The sequence below is a fragment of the Sphaeramia orbicularis genome, chromosome 5, assembly GCF_902148855.1.
Source record: "Sphaeramia orbicularis chromosome 5, fSphaOr1.1, whole genome shotgun sequence".
NCBI lineage: Eukaryota > Metazoa > Chordata > Actinopteri > Kurtiformes > Apogonidae > Sphaeramia > Sphaeramia orbicularis.
The window spans coordinates 43,420,047-43,444,562 of record NC_043961.1 but is presented as its reverse complement, the minus strand read 5'-3'; the positions used below and the strand labels follow the sequence as shown (position 1 = coordinate 43,444,562).

Here is a 24,516-nt window from a genome sequence, read left to right as displayed (position 1 = left end):
TGCCGCAACATTTCTTTACCGACATCTACGAAACCTATATGTAAATTAAATTTTGCACATTTCTGAATTTTGTGCAAAATTTGGTGAGTTTTCGTAAATGTTCAGGGGGTCAAAATTGAGCTCAAAGCGCAGGAGAAAGAAAAATAATTTAAAAAAATAATAATAATAATCTGAGAAAGAACAATATAGCCGTTTCTATGGCAACCACATATTTGGCGTTATTTGAAAGCTCTCGAGCTCCCCCACATGTCTGTGGGGTCAGATGTCACCTGTCGTGCACTTACACCCACATGACTGACCCCGAGTGGGCGTGTCACATTGACTCCCATTCATTCTGAGCAGGTGTAAATATGCGATTTGTGCACATGTCATGTACATCGTCGGAAAGGTCTCAGTGCCGTGAATGTGAATATGTGTGAGAGTGGCAACAGTGGCGAAAGGCGACCGCGTCACTGGCGATTTCGCCCCCATGCGCCCACTGCAGACTCAATAGGCCCTGCGCCGGCTTTACTCGGCTCGGGCCTAATGATAATCTGAGCAAGAACAATATAGCCGTTTCTATGGCAACCACATATTTGGCCTTTTTTTGAAAGTTCTCGAGGTCCCCCACATGTGTGTGGGGTCAGATGTCACCTGTCGTGCACTTACACACATGTGACTGACCCCGAGTGGGCGTGTTCCATTGACTCCCATTCATTCTGAGCAGGTGTAAATATGCGATTTTCGCACATGTCATATACATCATCGGAAAGGTCTTAGTGCCGTGAATGTGAATATGTGTGAGAGTGGCGACAGTGGCGAAAGGCGACCGCGTCACTGGCGATTTCGTCCCCATGCGCCCACTGCAGACTCAATAGGCCCTGCGCCGGCTTTACTCGGCTCGGGCCTAAAAATTAAAGCCGCAAGCGGCATCTAAAGGCCCTCGCCACGGGCACGTCAAGTTGAAGTATGTCCATCGTTCAGCAGGTGGCACTCTAGCACCAAATTTCAATGTCTTCTGATGAATGGGTGTAGGCCTGGGAGATCGACAACTGATTCAAATTTGAGGCAAATCTTTGTTTGTATGTCCGAAATAAAGAAAGTTTTCGATAAGTAAATCTGTAGGGGGCGCTATGCAGCTAAAAATAAATTTCTACCATTGAATGGGTGTAGGTTTGCGAGATGTACCACTGAGTCAAATTTGAGCTAAATCAGTGTTCGTATGTCCGAATTGATGCAATTTTCGTGAAGGTAAATTTGTAGGGGGCGCTACTGAGTGAAGTTGAAATTTCTTTTGAAAAATAGGTGTAGGCTTGGGAGACTGACAACTCATTCAAATTTGAGCCAAATTGGTATTCGTATGTCTAACGAGAAGTAATTTATGTAAAGGTAAAATGGTAGGGGGCGCTATGGCACCGAATTTCAAATATTTCTGATAAATGGGTGTAGGCCTGGGAGATAGACGTCTGAGTCAAATTTGAGCCAAATCGGTGTTCGTATGTCCGAACTGAAGAAATTTTAATAAAAAAATATTAAATATTTTTGAAGGGGGCGCTGTAGTGCAAAATTTCAGTTTCTTTTCACAAATAGGTGTAGGCCGGGGAGACAGATGTCTTAGTCAAATTTGAACCAAATTGGTGCTCGTATGTCCGAACTGATTTCATTTTTGTAAATGTACATTTGTATGGGGCGCTATAGTGCGAAATTTCAATTTCTTTTAATAAATGGGTGTAGGCCTTGGAGATAGACGTCTGAGTCAAATTTCAGCCAAATCGGTGTTCGTATGTCTGAGCTGAAGCAATTTTTGTAATGGTAAATTCACGAAGAAACTTTGCAAAGTTTGCGACGTTGTCACACAAAAATGGTGACACCTATCCAAACAATTAGGCTAACTTTTGATGCCCCACTTCTCTAGATACTGTACACCGATTTTGAGCTCATTAGGCAAAACGGCCAAGGAGGAGATAGTTAAAGTACGACTCAGCATTTTGGAAATTTCAATCAAATATGGCCGACTAAGGGTTGGTTTTGGGGCGTGGCCATAATAAAATTTTTATTTTGTCTCATCATGATGAATCTGTGTACCGATTTTCGTGGCTCTACAACAAACTTTACGTTGGACATGCTCCCATTGGCGTAATGCATTTCCACTTTTCAAGGGGGCGCTGCGGTAACATTTCTTTACTGACATCTACGAAACCTATATGTAAATTTAATTTCTCGCACTTCTGAATTTTAGGTAAAATTTGGTGAGTTTTCGTAAATGTTCAGGGGGTCAAATATGAGCTCAAATAGCAGGAGAAGAAAAAAAAAATTAAAGCCGCAAGCGGCATCTAAAGGCCCTCGCCAAGGGCACGTCCAGTGGAAGTATGCACATCATTGAGCAGGTGGCGCTCTAGCACCAAATTTCAGTGTCTTATGATGAATGGGTGTCGGCCAGGGAGATTGACAACTGATTCAAATTTGAGGGAAATAATTGCTTGTATTTCTGAACTTAGGAAATTTTTGTATAAGTAAATCTGTAGGGGGCGCTATGCAGCTAAAATTAAATTTCTTCAATTGAATAGGTGTAGGCCTGCAAGATGTTCCACTGAGTCTAATTTGAGCCAAATCGGTGTTCATAATTCCCAGGTGATGCAATTTTCGTGAAGGTGAATTTTTAGGGGGCGTTAGTGAGCGAAATGGATATTTCTTTTGATAAATGGGTGTAGGCCTGGGAGATTGAAAACTGATTCAAATTTGAGCCAAACTGGTGTTCGTTTGTCTGAAGTGAAGTAATTTTCGTAAAGGTAAAATTGTAGGGCGCCCTACAGCTCCAAATTTCAAATTTTTCTTATAAATGGGTGTAGGCCTGAGAGATAGACGTCTGAGTCAAATTTGAGCCAAATTGGTGGTCGTATGTCCGAACTGAAGCAATTTTAATTTAAAAAAAAAAAAAACTTGTAGGGGGCGCTGTAGTGTGAAATTTCACTTTCTTTTGACAAGTAGATGTAGGCCTGGGAGACAGATGTCTGAGTCAAATTTGAGCCAAATCGGTGTTCGTATCTCCAAACTGATGTCATTTTTGTAAATGTACATTTGTAGGGGGCGCTCTAGAGCGAAATTTCAAATTCTTTTAATAAATGGGTGTAGGCCTGGGAGATGGACGTCTGAGTGTAATTTGAGCCAAATCGGTGTTCGTGTGTCTGAGCTGCAGCAATTTTTGTAATGGTAAATTCTCGAAGAAACTTTTCAAAGTTTGCGACGTGTTCACACAAAAATGGTGACACCAATCCAAAAAATTCGGCTAACTTTTGATGCCCCACTTCTCTTGATACTGTACCCCAATTTTGAGCTCATCTGGCCAAATCACCAAGGAGGAGATAGTTAAAATACGACGTCAGTGAAAACGCTGACTCAGCATTTTGGAAATTTCAATCAGATATGTCCGACTTCCGGTTGGTTAAGGGGCGATGGTAAATTTTCGAAAAAACTTTGCAAAGTTTGCAACCTCGTCGCACAAAAACGGTGACACCGATTCAAAAAATTCGGCTAACTTTTGATGCCCCACTTGTCTAGATACTGTACACCGATTTTGAGCTCATTCGGCCAAACGGCTTAGTAGGAGATAGTTTAAATACAACTGCAGTGAAAACGCTGACTCAGCATTTTGGAAATTTCAATCCAATATGGCCGACTAAGGGTTGGTTTAGGGGCATGGCCATAATAATATTTTTTGTTTGTCTCCTCATGATGAATCTGTCTACCGATTTTCGTGGCTCTACGACAAACTTTATGTTGGACGTGCTCCCATTTGCGCAATGCATTTCCACTTTTCAAGGGGGCGCTGCCGCAACATTTCTTTACCGACATCTACGAAACCTATATGTAAATTCAATTTCTCACACTTCTGAATTTTAGGCAAAATTTGGTGAGTTTTCATAAATGTTCAGGGGGTCAAACTTGAGCTCAAAGAGCAGGAGAAGAAAAAAAAAAAAAAAAATTAAAGCCACAAGCGGCATCTAAAGGTCCTCGCCACGGGCACGTCCAGTAGAAGTATGTCCATTGTTCAGCAGGTGGCGGTCTAGAACCAAATTTCAATGTCTTCTAATGAATGGGTGTAGGCCTGGGAGATTGACAACTGATTCAAATGTGAGGAAGATCTTTGTTCGTATGTTCAAACGAAAGACATTTTTTTATAAGTAAATTTGTAGGGGGTGCTATGCAGCTAAAATAGAATTTCTTCCTTTGAATGGGTGTATACCTGCGAGATGTACCACTGAGTCAAATTCGAGCCAAATCAGTGTTCGTATGTCTGAAGTAATGCAATTTTCGTGAAGGTAAATTTGTAGGGGGCGCTATTGAGCGAAATGTCATTTTCTTTTGATAAATGGGTTTAGGCCTGGGAGATTGACAACTGATTAAAATTTGAGCGAAATTGGTGTTTGTATGTCTAACGTGAAGTAATTTTCGTAAAGGTAAAATTGTAGGGGGCGCTATGGCACCGAATTTAAAATTTTTCTGATAAATGGGTTTAGGCCTTGGAGATAGACATCTGAGTCAAATTTGAGCCAAATCGGTGTTCGTATGTCCGAACTGAAACAATTTTAATAAAAAATATTAAAAATTTTTGTAGGGGGCGCTGTAGTGCAAAATTTCAGTTTCTTTTGAAAAATAGGTGTAGGCCTGGGAGACAGATGTCTGAGTCAAATTTAAGTTAAATCGGTGTTCGTATGTCCGAACTGATGTCATTTTTGTAAATGTACATTTGTAGGGGGCGCTATAGTGCGAAATTTCAATTTCTTTTAATAAATGGGTGTAGGCCTGGGAGATGGACGTCTGAGTCAAATTTCAGCCAAATCGCTGTTCGTATGTCTGAGCTGAAGTAATTTTTATGATGGTAAATTTTCAAAAAAACTTCGCAAAGTTTGCAACCTCGTCACACAAAAACGGTGATGCTGATTCAAAAATTTCGGCTAACTTTTGATGCCCCACTTCTCTAGATACTGTACACCGATTTTGAGCTCATTCGGCCAAACGGCTTAGTAGGAGATAGTTTAAATACAACTTCAGTGAAAACACTGACTCAGCATTTTGGAAATTTCAATCCAATATGGCCGACTAAGGGTTGGTTTAGGGGCGTGGCCATAATAATATTTTTTGTTTCTCTCCTCATGATGAATCTGTCTACCGATTTTCGTGGCTCTACGACAAACTTTATGTTGGACGTGCTCCCATTGGCGCAATGCATTTCCACTTTTCAAGGGGGCGCTGCCGCAACATTTCTTTACCGACATCTACAAAACCTATATGTAAATTCAATTTCTCACACTTCTGAATTTTAGGCAAAATTTGGTGAGTTTTCGTAAATGTTCAGAGGGTCAAAATTGAGCTCAAAGCGCAGGAGAAAGAAAAATAAGACAAAAATAAAATAAAATAAAATAAAAATAATAATCTGAGCAAGAACAATATAGCCGTTTCTATGGCAACCACGTATTTGCCCTTTTTTGAAAGTTCTCGAGGCCCCCCACATGTGTGTGGGGTCAGATGTCACCTGTCGTGCACTTACACACATGTGACTGACCCCGAGTGGGCGTGTCCCATTGACTCCCATTCATTCTGAGCAGGTGTAAATATGCGATTTGTGCACATGTCATATACATCGTCGGAAAGGTCTCAGTGCCATGAATGTGAATATGTGTGAGAGTGGCGACAGTGGCGAAAGGCGACCGCGTCACTGGCGATTTTGTCCCCATGCGCCCACTGCAGACTCAATAGGCCCTGCGCCGGCTTTACTCGGCTCGGGCCTAAAAATAAAAAAATAATAATCTGAGCAAGAACAATATAGCCGTTTCTATGGCAACCACATATTTGCCCTTTTTTGAAAGTTCTCGAGGTCCCCCACATGTCTGTGGGGTCAGATGTCACGTGTCGTGCACTTACACCCATGTGACTAACCCGAGTGCGCGTGTCCCATTGACTCCCATTCATTCTGAGCAGGTGTAAATATGCGATTTGTGCACATGTCATATACATTGTCGGAAAGGTCTCAGTGCCGTGAATGTGAATATGTGTGAGAGTGGCGACAATGGCGAAAGGCGACCGCATCACTGGCAATTTCGTCCCCATGCGCCCACTGCAGACTCAATAGGCCCTGCGCCGGTTTTACTTGGCTCGGGCCTAATAAAAAAAAAATTAAAGCCGCAAGCGGCATCTAAAGACCCTCGCCAAGGGCACGTGCAGTAGAAGTATGCTCATCATTCAGCAGGTGGCGCTCTAGCACCAAATTTCAATGTCTTCTGATGAATGGGTGAAGGCCTTGGAGACTGACAACTGACTGAAATTTGAGACAAATCACTGTTTATAAATCCGAACTGAACAAATGTCAGATGGTCACGTGTCGTGCACTTACACCCATGTGACTGACCCCGAGTGCCCTTTTCCCATTGACTCCCATTCATTCTGAGCAGGTGTAAATATGCGATTTGTGCACATGTCATATACATCGTCGGAAAGGTCTCAGCGCCGTGAATGTGAATATGTGTGAGAGTGGCGAAAGGCGACCGCGTCACTGGCGATTTTGTCCCCATGCGCCCACTCCAGACTCAATAGGCCCTGCGCCGGCTTTACTCGGCTCGGGCCTAAAAATAAAAATAATATAATAATCTCAGGACAAGAACAATATAGCCGTTTCTATGGCAACCACATATTTGGCCTTATTTGAAAGCTGTTGAGGTCCCCCACATGTCTGTGGGGTCAGATGTCACGTGTCGTGCACTTACACCCACATGACTGACTGCGACCGGGCGTGTCCCATTGACTCCCATTGATTCTGAGCAGGTGTAAATATGCGATGTGTGCACATGTCATATACATCGTCGGAAAGGTCTCAGTGCCGTGAATGTGAATATGTGTGAGAGTGGTGACAGTGGCGAAAGGCGAACGCGTCATTGGCGATTTCATCCCCATGCGCCCACTGCAGTCTCAATAGGCCCTGCGCCGGCTTTACTCGGCTCGGGCCTAATAAAAAAAAAATAATAATAATAATCTGAGCAAGAACAATATAGCCGTTTCCGTGGCAACCATGTATTTGTCCTTATTTGAAAGCTCTCGAGCTCCCCCACATGTCTGATGGGTCAGATGTCACGTGTCGTGCACTTACATCCATGTGACTGACCCCGAGTGGGCATGTCCCATTGACTCCCATTCATTCTGAGCAGGTGTAAATATGCGATTTGTGCACATGTCATATACATCTTCGGAAAGGTCTCAGTGCCGTGAATGTGAATATGTGTGAGAGTGGCGACAGTGGTGAAAGGCGACCGTGTCACTGGCGATTTCGTCCCCATGCGCCCACTGCAGACTCAATAGGCCCTGCGCCGGCTTTACTCGGCTCGGGCCTAATAATAAGAATCTGAGCATGAACAATATAGCCGTTTCTATGGCAACCACATATTTGGCCTTATTTGAAAGCTCTCGAGCTCCCCCACATGTCTTTGGGGTCGGAGATCACGTGTCGGGCACTTACACCCACGTCACTGATCCCGACTCGGCGTGGCCCATTGACTCCATTTCATTATGAGCAGGTGTAAACATGCGACTTGTGCACATGTCATGTACATCTTCGGAAAGGTCTCAGTGCCGTGAATGTGAATATGTGTGAGTGTGGCGACAGTGGCGAAAGGCGACCGCGTCACTGGCAAATTCGTCCCCATGCGCCCACTGCAGACTCAATAGGCCCTGCGCTGGCTTTACTCGGCTTGGGTCTAATAAAAAAAATAATAATACTAATCTGAACAAGAACAATATAGCCGTTTCTATGGCAACCACATATTTGTCCTTATTTGAAAGCTCTCGAGGTCCCCCACTTGTCTGTGAGGTCAGATGTCACCTGTCGTGCACTTACACACATGTGACTGACCACGAGTGGGCGTGTCCCATTGACTCCCATTCATTCTGAGCAGGTGTAAATATGAGATTTGTGCACATGTCATATACATCTTCGGAAAGGTCTGAGTGCTGTGAATGTGAATATGTGTGAGAGTGGCGACAGTGGCGAAAGGCGACCACGTCACTGGCGATTTCGTCCCCATGCGCCCACTGCAGACTCAATAGTCCCTGCGCCTGCTTTACTCGGCTCGGGCCTAATAAGAATCTGAGGAAGAACAATATAGCCGTTCCTATGGAAACCACATATCTGGCCTTATTTGAAAGCTCTCGAGCTCCCCCACATGTCTGTGGGGTCAGATGTCACGTGTCGTGCACTTACACACACGTGACTGACCCCGACTGGGCGTGGCCCATTGACTCCCATTCATTCTGAGCAGGTGTAAATATGCGATTTGTGCACATGTCATGCACATCTTCGGAAAGGTCTCAGTGCCGTGAATGTGAATATGTCTGAGAGTGGTGACAGTGGCGAAAGGCGACCGCGTCACTGGCGATTTCGTCCCCATGCACCCACTGCAGACTCAGTAGGCCCTGCGCCGGCTTTACACGGCTCGGGTCTAAATAATCTGAGCAAGAACAATATAGCCGTTTCTTTGGTAACCACGTATTTGACTTTATTTGAAAGCTCTCAAGCTCCCCCACATGTCTGTGGGGTCACATGTCACGTGTCGTGCACTTACACCCACGTGATTGACCCCGAGTGGGCGTGTCCCATTGACTCCCATTCATTATGAGCAGGTGTAAATATGCGATTTGTGCACATGTCATGTACATCTTCGGAAAGGTCTCAGTGCCGTGAATGTGAATGTGTGTGAGAGTGGCGACAGTGGCGAAAGGCAACCGCGTCACTGGCGATTTCGTCCCCATGCGCCCACTGCAGACTCAATAGGCCCTGCGCCGGCTTTACTCGGCTCGGGCCTAATTAAAGCTGTAAGCGGCATCTAAAGGCCCTCGCCAAGCGCACGTCCAGTGGAAGTATGCCCATCGTTCAGCAGGTGGCGCTCTAGCACCAAATTTCAGTTTCTTCTTATGAATGGGTGTAGGCCTTGGAGATTGACAACTGATTCAAATTTGAGGGAAATCATTGCTCGTATGTCCGAAGTAAGGAAATTTTTGAATAAGTATATCTGTTAAGGGGCGCTATGCAGCTAAAATTAAAATTCTTCAATTGAATGGGTGTAGGCCTGCAAGATGTAACACTGAGTGAAATTTGAGCCAAATCGGTGGTCGTATGTCCGAAGTAATGCAATTTTCGTGAAGGTAAATTTGTAGGGGGCGCTAGTGAGCGAAATGTCATTTTCTTTTGATAAATGGGTGTAGGCCTGGGAGATTGACAACTGATTCAAATTTGAGCCAAATTGGTGTTTGTATGTCTAACGTGAAGTAATTTTCGTAAAGGTAAAATTGTAGTGGGCGCTATGGCACCGAATTTCAAATGTTTCTGATAAATGGGTGTAGGCCTGAGAGATAGACGTCTGAGTCAAATTTTAGCCAAATCGGTGTTCATATGTCCGAAGTGAAGCAATTTCAATTAAAAAATAAAATAAAAAATTTGTAGGGGGCGCTGTAGTGCATCATTTCAGTTTCTTTTGACAAATAGGTGTAGGCCGGGGAGACAGATGTCTGAGTCAAATTTAAGCCAAATCGGTGTTCGTATGTCCGAACTGAATTCATTTTTGTAAATGTACATTTGTAGGGGGCGCTATAGTGTGAAATTTCAATTTCTTTCAATAAATGGGTGTAGGCCTGGGAGATAGACGTCTGAGTCAAATTTCAGCCAAATCGGTGTTTGTATGTCTGAGCTGAAGCAATTTTTGTGATGGAAAATTTTTGATAAAACTTTGCAAAGTTTGTAACCTCGTTGCACAAAAACGGTGACACCGATTCAAAAAAGTCGGCTAACTTTTTATATCCCACTTCTCTAGATACTGTACACCGATTTTGAGCTCATTCGGCCAAACGGCTTAGTAGGAGATAGTTAAAATACGTCAGCCAAAACGCTGACTCAGCATTTTGGAAATTTCAATCCAATATGGCCGACTAAGGGTTGGTTTAGGGGCGTGGCCATAATAATATTTTTTGTTTGTCTCCTCATGATGAATCTGTGTACCGATTTTCGTGGCTCTACGACAAACTTTATGTTGGACGATCTCCCATTGGCGCAATGCATTTCCACTTTTCAAGGGGGCGCTGCTGCAACATTTCTTTACCGACCTCTACGAAACCTATATGTAAATTCAATTTCTCGCAAATCTGAATTTTAGGCAAAATTTGGTGAGTTTTCGTAAATTTTCAGAGGGTCGAAATTGAGCTCAATGAGCAGGAGAAAAATAAGAATCTGAGCAAGAACAATATAACCGTTTCTATGGCAACCACATATTTGGCCTTATTTGAAAGCTCTTGAGCTCCCCCACATGTCTGTCTCAGTGCCGTGAATGTGAATATGTGTGAGAGTGGCAACAGTGGCGAAAAGCAACCGCGTCACTGGCGATTTTGTCCCCATGCGCCCACTGCAGACTCAATAGGCCCTTCGCCGGCTTTACTCGGCTCGGGCCTAATAAATAAAAAATAAAGAAAGAAGGAAAAAAATACTACGAATCTGAGCAAGAACAATATAGCTGTTTCTATGGCAACCACATATTTGGCCTTATGTGAAAGCTCTCAAGGTCCCCCACATGTATGTGGGGTCAGATGTCACGTGTCGTGCACTTACACCCACATGACTAACCCCGAGTGGGCGTGTCCCATTGACTCCCATTCATTCTGAGCAGGTGTAAATGTGCGACTTGTGCACATGTCATGTACATCTTCGGAAAGGTCTCAGTGCCGTGAATGTGAATATGTGTGAGAGTGGCGACAGTGGAGAAAGGCGACCGCGTCACTGGCGATTTCGTCCCCATGCACCCACTGCAGACTCAATGGGCCCTGCGCCGGCTTTACTCGGCGTGGGCCTAAAAAAGGGATTGATTTCCGGCAGATTAAGAGCAACAGTACTTTTTACTCTAGCAGCAGGGTGCCGCCATCTTAGATCCCACACCGTCTCGCGGTAGTTCCTCACAGCAGCATGTTACGCCTCCTCATCAGCCCATGGGTTACATTTCCTTCAGGAAATGTGTGGAAGTCTGTATGGACTGTAATGATGGTGGAGGGCCATCAGTCTCTTCATTCCAGGTTGACATCATATTTGTTGTGGGGTTTTTTTACCCTATGACAGCTGCTATTTCGTATTTCGGGTAAATGTGCACTCCTTCAATATGTCCGTGTGGAACTTGTACAAATTTAAAGTTCTGCATTGACCAACATCTTGTGTTCCTTTTTAGCTTACTGGCTGAGAGACTGTAAGCTATTGTCGTCATTTGGCGTCCGGCGCCGTTGTCTGTTGTTGTCTGTCGTCCGTTACAAAACTTTCAATCGTCTTCTTCTCTGAAACTACAATTCCGATTGACTTCAAACTTCGTATACAGCTTCTTTATGATGATGTCAACAAAAGTTAGTCAAATTATTTAGATCCGGCTCTGATTTTGGATTTGTTGCGACTTTGAAAAATTTCTCCATTATAAGACATAGGAAGTGGATCCATGCAGTAACTGAGTAAATATAAATCATATCAAGTTGGTAGGCAACAGGGCCATTGGTCATTACACTACCCTAGCGTAAACCTTTATTTTTATTTCAGTTAAATAATCTTTCCTTTTTTTTTTTTTTTTTTTTTTAAATCCCCACCCTGCTTTCATATGATGCAGATTTGTTTGGACTGCTTATATGAACACATAACTGTTCCCTGAATATAAAAACGACATTAATATTCACAGTGACACACTTTACTGACTTATACTGAAACTTAAAAACTACTTTAATTATGAAAAAAAAAGAGGGGGGGGGGGACACATAGAAAACATACACATATTTAAGTTCCATCATCCTCTGCTCCTGGTCAAAAGTTCCATTGAAATGTTGATATTGCAGAGCAATGTTTCATGAATGTTGTCTGCTGTTTTCTGATTAAAACAGCAGACAACATCAGAAAACATCAGCACAAATGACAAATCCAATCATTCTGAGGCTCATCCAGGTCTCACACACTGAAAACACACATCCAGACCAGAATCAGGCTGGAGAAGGAAAACATGAATTGAACAAACAAACTTCAATGGAAAACTGGAGAACTCTTTATTTTCCTCAACACAAACATTTCCTGTCACACAGACATGAGTTATTCATGTAACACATTCACTACAGACTTTATGTATAAATGAAACATTTCATTCACAAACTGAAACATCATGAAGTATCCAGCAGTCCATTGAACCTGGAATCACACACACACACACACACACAGACATTGTGTGTGTGTCTGTATAACATGTGTAAGTGTGGATCCTGTATATAAGGCACTATGGTGGGCCCCAGTGGGCTCCACAGGGTAGCTCCATGGGGGAGGTCCATGGTGGACTCCACTGTGGACAGTCTGAGTGGCGGAAAGCTTCTGATCATCATGGGTCCATCATCGTCTTTACTCAGCCTTGTCTTTCCTCTTTGAGGTAAACGGGACTTTACTGGCAACAGTCGAACCCACTGTGGAGACGCTGCCCGCCATAGCTGACACGCTCCCCTTCACCAGCTCCACCCCCACTGACGGCACTGTGGTCACAGCAGACTTGGTGATTTCCAAGCTCTTTCCACCCATCCAGGCTACACCACCCACTGCTGCACCCACCACGCCTTTAGTGACATTGAAGAGGCCTCCGGTCACCCTCCACACCACGCTGGGTGGGGGGGCCACATGGTCTTTCCCAGAGTCTGAGAACAAATCAAACAGACACACAAGAAAAGGTAAAGCAAGATAAGATGAGGTGATTAACAAAAATGTCACACAAATGTAGGAACATTCAAAGACAAAATGTCCTATAAATGTAGAAAAAGTGTCAGGCATTTTCAAAAAATTTGAATGAATTCACTGGATGGACACTGAGTGATTGGTTAAGTTGTCATTTTCACTAGCTAAAGACTGATGAATAACGGCCAATGGATAAAGGCTACAGACTGATGGATAAAAGCTAATAGATAAAGGCTAAAGGCTAATGGATGAAGGCTAATGACTAAAGGCTGATGGCTAACGGTTAATGGGTGACTGCTAACAGCTAATGGTTAAAGGCTAAAGGAGAATGGATAAAGGCTAAAGTCTAATGGCCAAAGGCTAAAGGGTGATTGCTAATGGCTAAATTAATCTTAGGTTTCCTGCCATTCCAAAATAAAATCTAATATGCTTAATTGATCAATTTAATATAGTAGGAATTTAAATTCACAAATACCACAGATGTGGTATATAATATTTTAGGAAGGACTGTCATCTTGATCAAATTAATTCAAACATACACTACTGGTCAAAAGTTTTAGAACACCCCAATTTTTCCAGTTTTGTATTGAAATTCAAGCAGTTCAAGTCCAATGAGCAGCTTGAAATGGAACAAAGATAAGCAGTGAACTACCAGAGGTTAAAAAAATGGTAAGGTTAAATAAAACTGAAAAATAATGTACATTTCAGAATTATACCAAAAGGCGAACAAGAAATGGGTTAACAACTTAAAGCAGTTCTGCAGCAATGGAGGTTGATCAAGCCTCGAAAGTTGGTGCTACCAATTCCTACAGGTGTCCCAATGTTTCTTAATTACTTACAACCCCCTCTGTCTGCATGAAAGTAGTGTTGGAACACACTTTGGTACCATACCATTGTGAGCATTATTTGAACAGTATTGTACTGCAGAAAGTAGTGTGTTACCATAAAAATGGCGAGGAAAAGGCAATTAACGATAGAAGAGACAGACCATCATAACACTTAAAAATGTAGGTCTTTCCTACAGAGAAATTGCCAAGAAAGTCAAGGTGTCAATAAGTCCAGTTTCCTTCACCATCAAAAGGCACTCAGAAACTGGGGGAAATGCTACCAGGAAGAGGTCTGGCAGACCCAAAGCCACAACAGAATCAGAAGACAAGTTTCTGAGAGTCAACAGCTTGCGTGATAGGCGACTCACAGGACAACAGCTTCAAGCACAGCTCAATAGTGGTCGTAGTAAGCAAGTCTCAGTTTCAACTGTGAAGAGAAGACTTCAGGTTGCAGGTTTGATCAGTCCACAACGCCTTCTTCCAGTCTTCAGTAGTCCACTGGCGTTGTTTCATGGCTGAGGCGAGCCTCTTTTTCTTATTTTGAAGTCTCAGCAATGGCTTTCTTGCTGCAACTTGACCCATCAAACCCATTGTTAACCCATTTCTTGTTCACCTTTTTGTATAATTCTGAAATGTACATTATTTTTCAGTTTTGTTTAACCTTACCTTTTTTTTTTCTTTAACTTTTTTTTTTTTTTTTTTTTTTTTACCTCTGGCAGTTCACCGCTTACCTTTGTACCATTTCAAGCTGTTCATTGGACTTGAACGGCTTGAATTTCAATACAAAACTGGAAAAATTGGGGTGTTCTAAAACTTTTGACCGGTAGTGTATATTCCCACTCAATTCTATCAAATGCCTTTTCAGTATCCATAGAAACAATAACACCAGGCTTTTTTTTCAAAATTAAGGTGATGAATAATATGAAAAAAGCGTCTTGTATTGTGATAAGAATTTCGACCCTTAATAAATCCTGTTTGATCTGTCTCTACAATTGAGGTCACCACTCTCTGTAGCCTAAGAGCAAGTATCTTTGATAGCATTTTGTTATCAACATTCAGGAGGCTAACAGGGCAGAAGGACGAACAAAGTTCTGGGTTCCTATTTTTCCTTGCAATTAAGGTTATATTGATTCTATACAAAGAGTCAGGTAGTCTAAAGTCCTCAAATGATTTATTGAAAACCCTTAGCAGGAGGTCATTAATCTTCCCCTTCACTGACTTAAAAAACTCAACCGGGAAGCCATCTTTTCCAGGACATTCCCCTGATTGAAGTGTGGAGATAGCTTGATCTATTTCTAATATGGAGATAGGGGATTTCAGTGAGTTTGACTGATCCTGTGGCAATTGTGGAATATGCAGATGATTCAAAAACCACCTGCCCTAAGATTCTTTATATCAATCTCCGAGCTGTACAAATTGGCAAAGAATCTTTTAAAATGGTCATTAATTTGATGATTATTAATCTGTGTTTGGTTGTTCTCATCCAATACAGCTGATATATGAGATTTAATGGGGGCATTCCTTACTAGCCATGAAAGCAGACGATTTGGTTTATTAGCTAATTCAAAAAATTTCTGTTTAGTGAATAAAGTATCAATTTCTGCCTTTCTCTTGATCATGTTATATAGTGGTGTTATAGTTGATTTTAGTTCAATAACAGCTGCATCTGATTTTGTTGTATAGAACATTTCCTCTAATTGCTTTTTTTTTTCAATTTCGACTTGTTTGGCAGCTTGCTCTTTTTTCCGCTAGCTTGTATACGATATAATCATACCCCTCATATAAACTTTGTAAGTATCCTACACTATTTTTGGATCAGCTCTATTTTTGTCATTTGTTTCTAAAAATAAATCTGTTTGGTCTGTCAGGTATTTTATGAATTTGTCATTTGTTAACAAAGTTGTATTCATTCTCCAGGAGAATAAACGATCATTGGGTCTTAAAAGTTGCATTCCCATGATTACAGGAGCGTGGTCTGAGAGGGTGATGTGTCCAATATCTGCAAGTGTGACAGACATCAGGAGACAAAAATATAATCAGTGCATGAAGCAGAGTGATAGGGGTGAGAATGAAAAGTATATTGTTTTGAAGTTGGACTATAATGCCTCCAAATGTCTCTAAGATCAAATTCTTTGTTGATATTTAAAACCGCCTTGGCATTTTTGGACTTGCTCGTTTGAGAAGGAAGTCTATTCATCACTGAGCATAAAGCACAGTTAAAGTCATCCCCAATTATCATGTTTGGGGAGTCCATATTAGCCAATTGACTAAACAGAGATGCATAGAATGCTTCATCCTGAATATTAGGAGCATAAACATTACCTAAAATAATATTTTCACCATGTAGAATCTCTTTAACCAGGACATATCTACCTTCAGTATCTTTAAAAGAGGCTGTGGCAGTAAATGGAAGGTTTTTATGCAAATGAATTATCAAATCTCTTTTACTTGTTGAATGTGAGGAGAAAAAAATGTGACCAACCCACTCCCTACAATATTTTTTGTGCTCCTCTACATTTAAATGTGTCTCCTGGAGATAGGCTATTTGAATCTTGTTTCTTTTAAGAGAATTTATGACAGATTTTCTCTTTGCCATGTTATTAGAGCTCTGAAAATTCCATATACTTATCTTAATAGTCAACGTCAAAATTTATTTTAAATTGTCTACCACAATCAGACTTGTTTGTTTTACATGAGATGGACCAGTCTGTAGCCTTCAATGTAAAGTAAACTTTGTAAATGTTAAAAAAATGTGAGCAAAACCTAAACAAGCCCGGAAACACTGCTAACATTGGAACATAAAAACAGAGCATTGCAAATGCGCACGCTCATTCACAAAATTCTATTCAAAATTTACCTTGTTGTACTATTAACTCCTAATAAGTACAGCTATGAGGATCAGAACAGAGAAGCACACTTCCCCATGCTGGATTGCAACTGTAAGATAAAAACCAGCGTGTTATAATAGAACAGAAAGAAAAAGATACAAAACTTTAAGCAGGAGGCCTGTATATGAGAGCGCAATGTTTCACATGGACACATTATTTTCAGACTATTATTCATTTAACAGTCATACCTGGAGCTGTCCTCATATGTTTTGTCTACATGGGCAAACGATTATTTTGATGCAATCATTTTGTGAACATAGTCACTGATTTCCTTGGTGGTGGTGAATGAGGAGCAGGTGCCATTGGGATGAAAGACTTTGAATGACAGAGTACAGAAAAGAGTACCTATTTCAGGGGTTTCAGTAATTTTCAGAGTAGCTGGTTATTTGTTAAAAGTAGGTTGCTCTTCCCAGATGGCAGGGGTGGGGTCCAGGGGCAAAGCCCTGGTATACACGTATACGCTGAAGCCTCCCTATGCCACATTAAAGCAAAATGACTGTTTTACATACCTCATTTTTACCTAATTTTATGACCAGTTTTAAAGCTGAAAAGAGAACTATGCCTGTATTGCAAAAGGCAGTGTAGACTTCATAACAGGTAAAGACTAAAAAAAAGAGTGACCTTGCTCCAAACTATGTCTAGTGATCTCCATTTACATTATTCTTTGTTCATTTATTATTCACATATATTTGTACATTTAATATTTGTTGAAGGTCAAATCAACTTTAAAATGAGTCATTTGATGAAAAGACACATGCTCCTCGATCTTGTATAAATCTGATGGTCAAATTAATTCAGACTGGGAGATCTGATCACCAAATGGGCCCTGGAAGATTGGAGAAAGTGTCTGTTGCAAATGAAAATGTAAAATTATGCTGATAACTACTACTCCAGACATATAGGTTTAATAAGGGGTACTAGCTGGTTTTGGATTTTTGCCAGTCCATGTATAAATTTGCAATAAAGTTTCCTGAAGCTGGTTTGTTCTGTTTAAATGTGAGTATTTCATATTCTATTTCCAACCACCATCATTCATTACGTATTTTGGTAAATTTTTTTACATAGAAACTATTAGTTTACACCTTACAAAGATCTGTTATAATTTACAAAATCCATATTTTGCTCCCCCCCCCCATTCTCCTCGCATGAGATCTTGTCTATGAAGGTGAAGGATCTCTGCTCCCGCTCGTGCGCAAGGCACTAATTTTAGTCGAACGACAGACATATTCCGAGGCAAATGAAAACTACAATTATAAAGCCAATGGATCATATATAGAACGCACACTGACAACATTCATTTTAAATAAAATGGTTAGAAATAATATAATTGTCTGTTTGTTACCTCCGCCAGGAGGTATTGTGATCACTTTGCTTTGTGTGCATGCGTGCGTATTTGTTTGTTAGCAAAATAACTCAAAAAGTTATGGACGGATTTTCATGAAATTTTCAGGAAATGTTGATACTGGCACAAGGAAGAAATTATTAAATTTTGGTGGTGATCAGGGGGGGCAGATCTGTCTTGGCGGAGGTCTGCGCTCTCCGAGTGCTTTTCTTGTTTTTCAAATGTTGCAAAACTCGGGGAACTACATTGCGGCACGTTATCAGTGACGTGGTGGTGTAAATGTATACAAACAATAGCACATGCCACACAGTTTATGCATGTGTTGGGTAAATGGGCACGATTCTGGGGTCCCAGGTGACGTCAAGGTGCATGTGCTCAGCCATGTTTGTATTAGGACATTAGTGACTTCAGATTTTTTCAGATCGACTTATTTGTCAATAAAGTCGAAGTTGAGTTGACTGGTCGTGTGATGACGTCATCACATTGACAACGGAGGAACAACACAGACACACAGCCATTCAACAACGAGCAACTTGTACTAACGTTCACTGTAACATTAATAATGTACAGTAAAGAGCAGAATAAAAAACTTGCTATATACAAGCATCAACAGTCCTTCTCAGACATTTTAACCAAAACAAAACATAGATTGACACCTTGAATTTTCTTTTAAATTTAAGTGAACAACATAAGTGGCAAAAGGTTAAGACTGCGGCAGTCAAGACACACAGCATGTCAGAGAAAATAGTGCATTGTCTTTATGAAATAAATGAACAGAATAATTCAAACACAATGGCTGTCCAAATTATTATTCAATATTAGTCGTGCTTGCGTGGTTCAGAGATCATTACTTGCTGGGCTGGGCCGGATCTGATGCTGGGCCGAATCTACTAAGATCCCAATTTGCGTGTACTAATTTGCGTGGGCAATCTAGAATTTTGCGTGTGGAGTTGAACCGCGGTTTGCAGGTGAGCAACTAAGATTGTTTCCACAAATGTCAACAAGTGCAAAGTCTTGCAGACCGCCCTATTTAAATGAGGATTTTGCATGTGCTAAACTGCTCTGGGATCCACGAGCACTAATGGTAACAGTGCGCCGAATGATCCAGACACACGGAAATGTAACGTTGGAGGAGTTTAGTCATAGAAGGTATTGCATGACTCATTCATTCATTTATTTTCATTTTAAAGGTGTGTGTGTGTGTGTGTGTGTGTGGGGGGGGGTGGTCACTCCAAAAATGTTCACACGAGGGTGAAAAATATGTTCTCTGCATCTCGTTTCATCATTCCAATGTCTCCTAACCTCTTCCATGTGTGCACAATTACGCATCCAACCTCCTCCTTTTGAGACGTGTTAAATATAGACGCAGTTTCTAGGAGCAAAATTTCTTTCGGGTTTGATAAATCACTTTGTGTCTGCTAAAATAATATATTCTCCTCCCACCACATGCACAACTACGTGTAAATGCCCCATATTTCATATTCATTGTGCCAAATGTACTAACTGGATCAGACGCGCTCTTTTGCACCTTTGAAAGACACAACTCTTAGTGCGCACTGTTAGTAAATCAGTTTGTACATTTTTTGCGTGTACAATGAGTTTGCACATGCAAACCTTTAGTAGATCCGGCCCATTCTTTAGTAGATCATAATCAATTTAATAATCCTACTCTGAGTCGTCTTCTTCCTTCAGTCTTGGCCTTGTACTAGTGATGCACCGGTCGTTTTTTTTTTTTCCCCAACGGCTTTGTGGAATTATTTCACCCGCCCCACAGATAAAGTGACATTTTTTGGACCCGCACCAACCTGACCTGGGGCCGCAGATCTGCGCATCACTACCTTGTGCGCCATGTTTTCATGTAGAAAAATTAGAGTATTGACATGCACTGCATGAAGGCTCATGCGCTGTCGGGTGATGGAAGGGAAAGAGAGAATAACACATGACTAGTCGACTCCTCCAAAGTAACATCAACTTGTGCCACAGACGTCATTGCGTCGACAAACTGGTTTTTTGTTAATGCCCTAGTTTGTATACAGTGGGTGCCCCAGCAATCCAGGTCAAACCCGCTGTAGTTCAGTGTCGTCCGCACAGGGGATTGCAGGGTCACATTCATTGGCTCAACAGACCTTTGACCCTGTACAGAGGTTGACATTTCCCTGTGTGAACGAATGACGATATATCCGGCAGGGGTCACTAGTAATAGTAATCTGGTAATACAAGTAAAGCCCCGCGATCCATACGTAAATACATTTATTTTTTTTCACGATCAAGCGGGAGGTTTCTAATCTTGTGCTGGGTGGCAGAAAAGACCTGACCTGGGCTCCGGAGCGGAAAGTAGCCGGCGAAACATATTAAAATAGCCAGTGGTTATTGAAACCCCTGCTTATTCCAGCTTCTCTCAGTTGTTTTTGGGCATTTGCCAACTCCATCCTGTTTCTCACAAGCTCCATGGAGAAATCTTGGTAGAATGAGACATTGCTACCCTCGATGTTTAGTGCGCCTCTATTTCTGGCTGCTTGCAGGATTTTCTGTTTGTCGGTGTAATCATGCATCCTTACCAGGATGGCTCTTGATCCCTCTCTGTCGGTGAGTCTTGTTGATGGTCCTGTACTGCGGGCTCTGTCAAGCTTAATATGATCAGTTTGAATATTCAGAACTTCTGCAATCCACTTTTCATAGAAGGCCACTGGTGACTTGCCCTCCGTACCTTCTTTAAGACAAACAATTCTCCCATTTTGGCATCAACTTTGGTTTTTGAAGCTGTCCAGTCGATCTGTTACCGTTTGTAGTTGACCTTCCAGGGCTTTCACCCGGGGGGCTGTTGCTGCCGACTCATCCTCATGGTCTGAGACCCACTGTTCAACTTGTCCCCAGTCTTTGAATCAAGTTGTCGAGTTTCTCCGAGACTTTGTCAACTGGTTTAATTATGTTTGCTAGTTTGTTGTCCAGCATCCTCTGGATGTTTGCAGTAACACAAACAACAAAGTGTTTATCTCATTGTTCACTTAGCTCTCCAATGTTGGCAACGTCAGTCATATATTCTGCATCATCTTCCATTTCAAGCTCATTGTTTTGGCTAGCATTAGCCTTCATAGCATTAGCTTTACTCTCCTTCTTTTTACTCGAGCCAGGGTGCGCAAAAAAAGCATCCAGTGACATGATGAATCAAATGTGCATCCGCCAAGGTTTTCCACTGGTAGAAAATTAGTTTAAAAAAATAACGTTTCTACCAATACAGCCGGGAGCTGGCACTACCATGTCTACTCAGGTCGGTGCATCACATGATCCCCCCTACATTCATCATTTTGATAATAGTTTTGAGTCATTTTTCATGTAAAAATTCCAAAATGTCATGTATCCCCCTTTATTAAATGTTCTTCTTTCAGTCCTGATGTTCATTTGAAGGTTCTTTCATTGGACAAACCCTGACCTTATCCATGTGTTAGATTAATCTGTGTATGGGATAACGATTCATGATATAAAACAATTCAATGTCTTTGCACATTATGGGACATGGTTTAAAAATATTTGATGTCATTCCACCTGAGCTTTTACAGTTTTTTTAGAAAGTATTTATTGATTCTTTTCAGTTCTATAATGGCCCAAGGCTGTAATTTAAAGATGGAGTGTCCATCTGTGTTAAATAATCAGTATTTAATTTTTTAAACCATATTAACTGAATGTCAGTATTAGTATTAAAGGTCCAGATTAAGGAGGATTTAAGGTGGTCATTGGAAAAATAAACACAAAGTCTGTCTCATGACAATAATAATTAATTAGTGACATTGAGAGTCTGTTTAAAAATATGCATGTGAAATGATGTTTTTTTTTTCTGATTTACATTTTTACTTTTTAAATGTTATCTTAAGTTTGTATTCTGAAATGAGCAATATTCAACCAAACATGGACACTCACATTTCAACACTGCCCACAACAGTCACAATAAGATTAATTTTTAAAACACAAGTATTGAACTAGCTATACTTGTTTTATATCACTAGTTTAATTGTGTTTTAATGTAGTTTTCTTGTGATTTTTGGTATTTTTCATCCATCAATCACCTGTGTGTGTTTATTCTCATTTGGGTTTAATTTTAATTTAAAGATGTTTTCTGGTGCCTGTGTGAGAATTTATTCTCATTAACAGGTATATTATGTGACCTGTGTGAGGGTGTATTCTCATCTACAGGTGTTTTCTGTGACCTGTGTGAGGGTGCATTCTCATTTACAGGTGTTTTCTGTTACCTGGTGAGGGTTTAATCTCATTTACAGGTGTTTTCTGTTACCTGTGTGAGGATTTATTCTCATTTACAGGTATATTCTGTGACCTGTGTGAGGGTGTATTCTCATTTACAGGTGTTTTATGTTACTTGTGTGTGGGTTTATTCTCATTAACAGGTGTTTTCTGTTGCCCGTATGAGGGTTTATTTTCATTTACAGGTGTACTCTGTTACCTGTGTGTGGGTTTATTCTCATTTACAGGTGTTTTCTGTTACCTGTGTGTGGGTTTATTCTCATTTACAGGTGTTTTCTGTTACCTGTGTGTGGGTTTATTCTCATTTACAGGTGTTTTCTGTTAACTGTGTGTGGATTTATTCTCATGTACAGGTGCTTTCTGTTTCCTGTATATAGGTTTATTCTCATTTACAGGTGTTTTCTGTTACCTGCGTGTTGTTTTATTCTCATTTACAGGTGTTTTCTGTTAACTGTGTGTGGATTTATTCTCATGTACAGGTGCTTTCTGTTTCCTGTATATAGGTTTATTCTCATTTACAGGTGTTTTCTGTGACCTGTGCGTGGGTTTATTCTAATGTACAGGTGTACTTGGACTGTTACCTGTGTCTAATACAAACACCCATATTCCCCAGACAAAGTTGGCGGTTCTGAAATAGCAGAACGTAACATGTGAGCAGAGATTGCAGCATGTTCCCAGGTGGCGAAGGCTTACCCTCGGCTGACAGACTCAAGGGTTGGGCTTGGTCTGAGGATGCTGCAGCGCCCAGCAGGGACTCGGCGTTAACACTGTTCACATTCTGGAAAAGACAAAAAAAAAACAGATAAAGACACGTACTAATTACATGCATCACCTGGACAAAAAGACATACAGCAAGAAATCAGTCAGTCAAAAAAACCAAATAAACTAATAAATAAATAATTAAATAAATATCCCATCTGGGTTTCACTAAACAGACAGTTCATTACTTCTATTGGACAATTGATGTTTCAGCTAAACAAACATTAATGACAACTCACACACTGGACACACTCTGAACTGTTACCATCAAATGATAAATAACAATAAAGATGAGGACAAACAGATTTAAGAAAAGTTTTTACCAGTCCATAAATACACATGTGGAACATGTTCTTTAATAGATCCGTGTAATAACTGAACACTGTTTATCTGTGTGCCAGTGATAGGTTTCTGCTTGTGTTTTTCAAGTTTTACCTATTTATTTGACCCTAACCTTTAATTTAGCTGCTTTTATTATTATTATTATTATTATTATTATTATTTATTTTTATTTTTTGGGAGTTTTATACATGATAAACAGATTGTATGGCACTTTAATTTCATTGTAGGCGTTACAATGACAAATAACGATATTCTATTCTATTCTGTTCTATTCTATTCTGTTCTATTCTATTCTATATCCCGCGGTTGTGGAGAAGACGTAACTCTCCATCCAGCAAAACGATTAAGGAGAAAAGTGACCAAAACAAAACAAAAAATAAGAATTAAAAATATTTCCCAATCAGCAGCTGCTCCTGTGAAGTCAGAAGTTCAAACGTCTGCAGATGAAACTGAAATGACCCAAATCCTTGTAAAGTATGTTTTAATGACAGCGAATACAGTGGTGATCCTGAATGCTCATATCATTAGTTCGCGTTAGTGTTTCCAGATCATGTGGACGGTTCATCATTTCTGCCCTGTTGTTGTTGGTCTTACCTTCACCATTGTTCCACTGGTTCCACACCTGAGTCCGTGGATCTGCCTCCCGATAGATGATAACCTACTTTATCCCTGAGAGTCTTAGGGGGTGGGGGGTGGGCTCGGTTCTGTTCAGTCAGGTCCACGCAGATCCACGCAAGACTTGCTTCAACCGCAGCATCTGCCGACGTGGCGCCTTTAGTCCGACATCAAAGCACCGTCCACGGACACGCGCGGCACATCCGCCATGGACCTGCAAAATAAAACCACTTACTGTTGTTGTACTGCCCTGATCCGGAAATCACAATAACTCACATCCTGTGACTAAAGTTTGTGTCGCTGATGGTTCAGTGATGAAGAGTCGTATTCTGATCTCTGAATTTATACAGTAAATATAAATATTTACTGTCAAACATTTACCTTCTACTTTCTCTGCCTTCCCCTCCCTGCGACTTGCACCCTCTACTGGTCACTGATGGTATTACAGCTAAATCAACATGTTTTAACATACAGAAATGATATTGATGTTCTAACCATAAAAACTCACAATTTTCAACATAACCCTAGGCCCTAAAATAGTCATTCCTTGGGTTAGGGTAATTGATTGGGTTAGGGTCATTCATTTGGTTAGGGTCATTTATAGGGTTAGGGTTGTCCCCTCCCTGGAACATCCACCATCTACTGGCCACTGATGGTATTACAGCTGAATCAACACATGCTTTAGCGTGCAGAAATTATATTGATGTCCTAAACATAAAACTTCACATTTTAAACATAACCTTA

General features: G+C 41.1%; 1 protein-coding gene across 1 annotated transcript; it reads right to left on the bottom strand.

Annotated features, from left to right (window-relative positions):
* Positions 1 to 12,064: 12,064 nt before the first annotated feature.
* Positions 12,065 to 24,169, bottom strand: LOC115418952 (transmembrane protein 263). The gene is made up of 4 exons (XM_030133517.1): positions 24,154 to 24,169; positions 23,752 to 23,986; positions 22,750 to 22,834; positions 12,065 to 12,708 (listed from the first exon to the last, which is right to left on the bottom strand). The coding sequence occupies exons 2-4, from the start codon at positions 23,758 to 23,760 to the stop codon at positions 12,422 to 12,424; spliced, it is 381 nt and encodes a 126-aa protein (XP_029989377.1). The 5' UTR covers positions 23,761 to 23,986; positions 24,154 to 24,169; the 3' UTR covers positions 12,065 to 12,421.
* Positions 24,170 to 24,516: the final 347 nt, after the last annotated feature.

Bases quoted from the DNA above. Each gene is read 5' to 3' on its own strand.
- LOC115418952 (XM_030133517.1), bottom strand. The intron at 12,709-22,749 runs GTAAGCCTTCGC...ATTTGTTCTCAG, and splicing joins CTTGAGTCTGTCAGCCGAGG to ACTCTGGGAAAGACCATGTG.